We start from the raw sequence: 1,490 nt of genomic DNA, 5'->3' as shown, positions 1-1,490 counted from the left end.
GAGCATCTAGTACAATCGACTCGCGTCCTCCGTGCCCTCCCCTCCTCGGCGTCCCTTGGTCACTCGATCGAGCCGCAACTTTTCAAGCTTTTCTTGGTCGCGTTGCAGTAAGTAATAGTCGGAGGTCGGACTCGAAGGTCTCTCGGTCGCCGCGAGATTTTATCGTCGAAATATCATCGCGAGGGGAGGGAGGGAGGGGGTTGAGTGGCGTTTTTTTTTCTTCTTTTTTTTAATACTTCCATTGTACGCGTTCCGTCATAGTAGGTCAAGCGTTTGGCGGTGGGATTTCGGTGGGAAGAGAGACTCCTCCCTCCTCTTCCTCCTCCTCGCCGACCGCGCAAAGATGGTTTGCTTTGGTGGAGTTCGTTCGTGCGCCGTGTTTTTTTTTCTCCGCTTTTGAAAAAAAAAAAAAAAAAAGAAGAAAGAAAAGAAAGAAAAATTTGTTTCCTCTTTCTGTTACAGTGACGGGGTTGAAGCTGCTCGGCATAAACGTCCCGGCATACTCCCTTAGGGGCAAGAGTGCGCTTCTCGAGTGCAGGTAAGAGGCACTTGGACGTGGTGCAACGTCGTCGAACGGTATCGTTTTCAAAGGGATTCTTCTTCCCGCTCCTTCCACGCGTCTCGTTTTTCTTCCCCATCGATCCCATCGATTCGTCCCACGCCACCGAAATCATTGGCACGCAACGTGTGCGCTTACCGTATTCGGAAGGAAACGGGTTTGCCCTCGAGTGGCTAGATTTCCTTATCTTCCATTCTTAATAAGAGGACAGTATCAATTTGTAAATAGTTTTCTTTATTGGATCTATATTTATTTATCGAGGCTTGTAAGACATCAAGTCGCAAAATCATCTCGAGTTGCCATTGAAAACTTCCATTGAATGGAAACGGGTTTGCTCTCAAGTGGCTAGATTTCCTTATTTTCGATTCTTAATAATAACAATTTAATAATAAATATATTAAATTATTAAATAGTAAGGAAATTAATTAAATATTGAATCTATATTTTTTATCGAGGCTTGTAAGACGCACCAAGTCGCATACCCACAAAATCATTTCGAGTTGAAAACTTGCATTGAAAGGAAACGGGTTTGCCTTCAAGTGGCTAGATTTCCTTACCTCCGATTCTTAATAAGAGGGCAGTATCAATAAATAGTTTATTGGATCTATATTTCTTTATCGAATCACATACACGCAAAATCATTTCGAGTTGCCAACTTTAACTGAAAAACTCGTTGCATCAGAATTCAGAGAATTCCAGAACGCATCGATATAATACAAAAATACTTTGATTTATAAATGTAATTCGATTAAAATGATAATCGTATAAACTGTAGACGATATTTCGAAAATATTTCAGCTTCCAGTCTTAATTATCTTTTCTACTATGCACTACTACTCTCGAGGCTCGTTTCCATTCGAAGAATCGGCGCGATCGCGAGTAAAACAGCAACCTAACGTGATCGTCCCTCGCCGTCTTGGAACCGCGGGAT

The 1,490-nt window shown here is 42.4% G+C and overlaps 1 protein-coding gene across 12 annotated transcripts in view; it reads left to right on the top strand.

Annotated features, from left to right (window-relative positions):
- The window catches only part of LOC102674684, a 77,649-nt gene that overhangs the window by 59,550 nt on the left and 16,609 nt on the right, over positions 1 to 1,490 (top strand). For all 12 annotated transcript variants that reach the window (XM_031509045.1, XM_031509046.1, XM_031509050.1 and 9 more), the window contains one exon: positions 463 to 538. In XM_031509045.1, coding sequence (XP_031364905.1) covers positions 463 to 538 — 76 coding nt within the window. The remainder of the gene's footprint in view (positions 1 to 462; positions 539 to 1,490) is intronic.

This window comes from Apis dorsata, unplaced genomic scaffold (assembly GCF_000469605.1).
Source record: "Apis dorsata unplaced genomic scaffold, Apis dorsata 1.3 scaffold_118, whole genome shotgun sequence".
In the NCBI taxonomy this organism is placed as follows: Eukaryota; Metazoa; Arthropoda; class Insecta; order Hymenoptera; family Apidae; genus Apis; species Apis dorsata.
The sequence above is the reverse complement of the archived record's forward strand: the minus strand, read 5'-3'. Positions and strand labels throughout refer to the sequence as shown.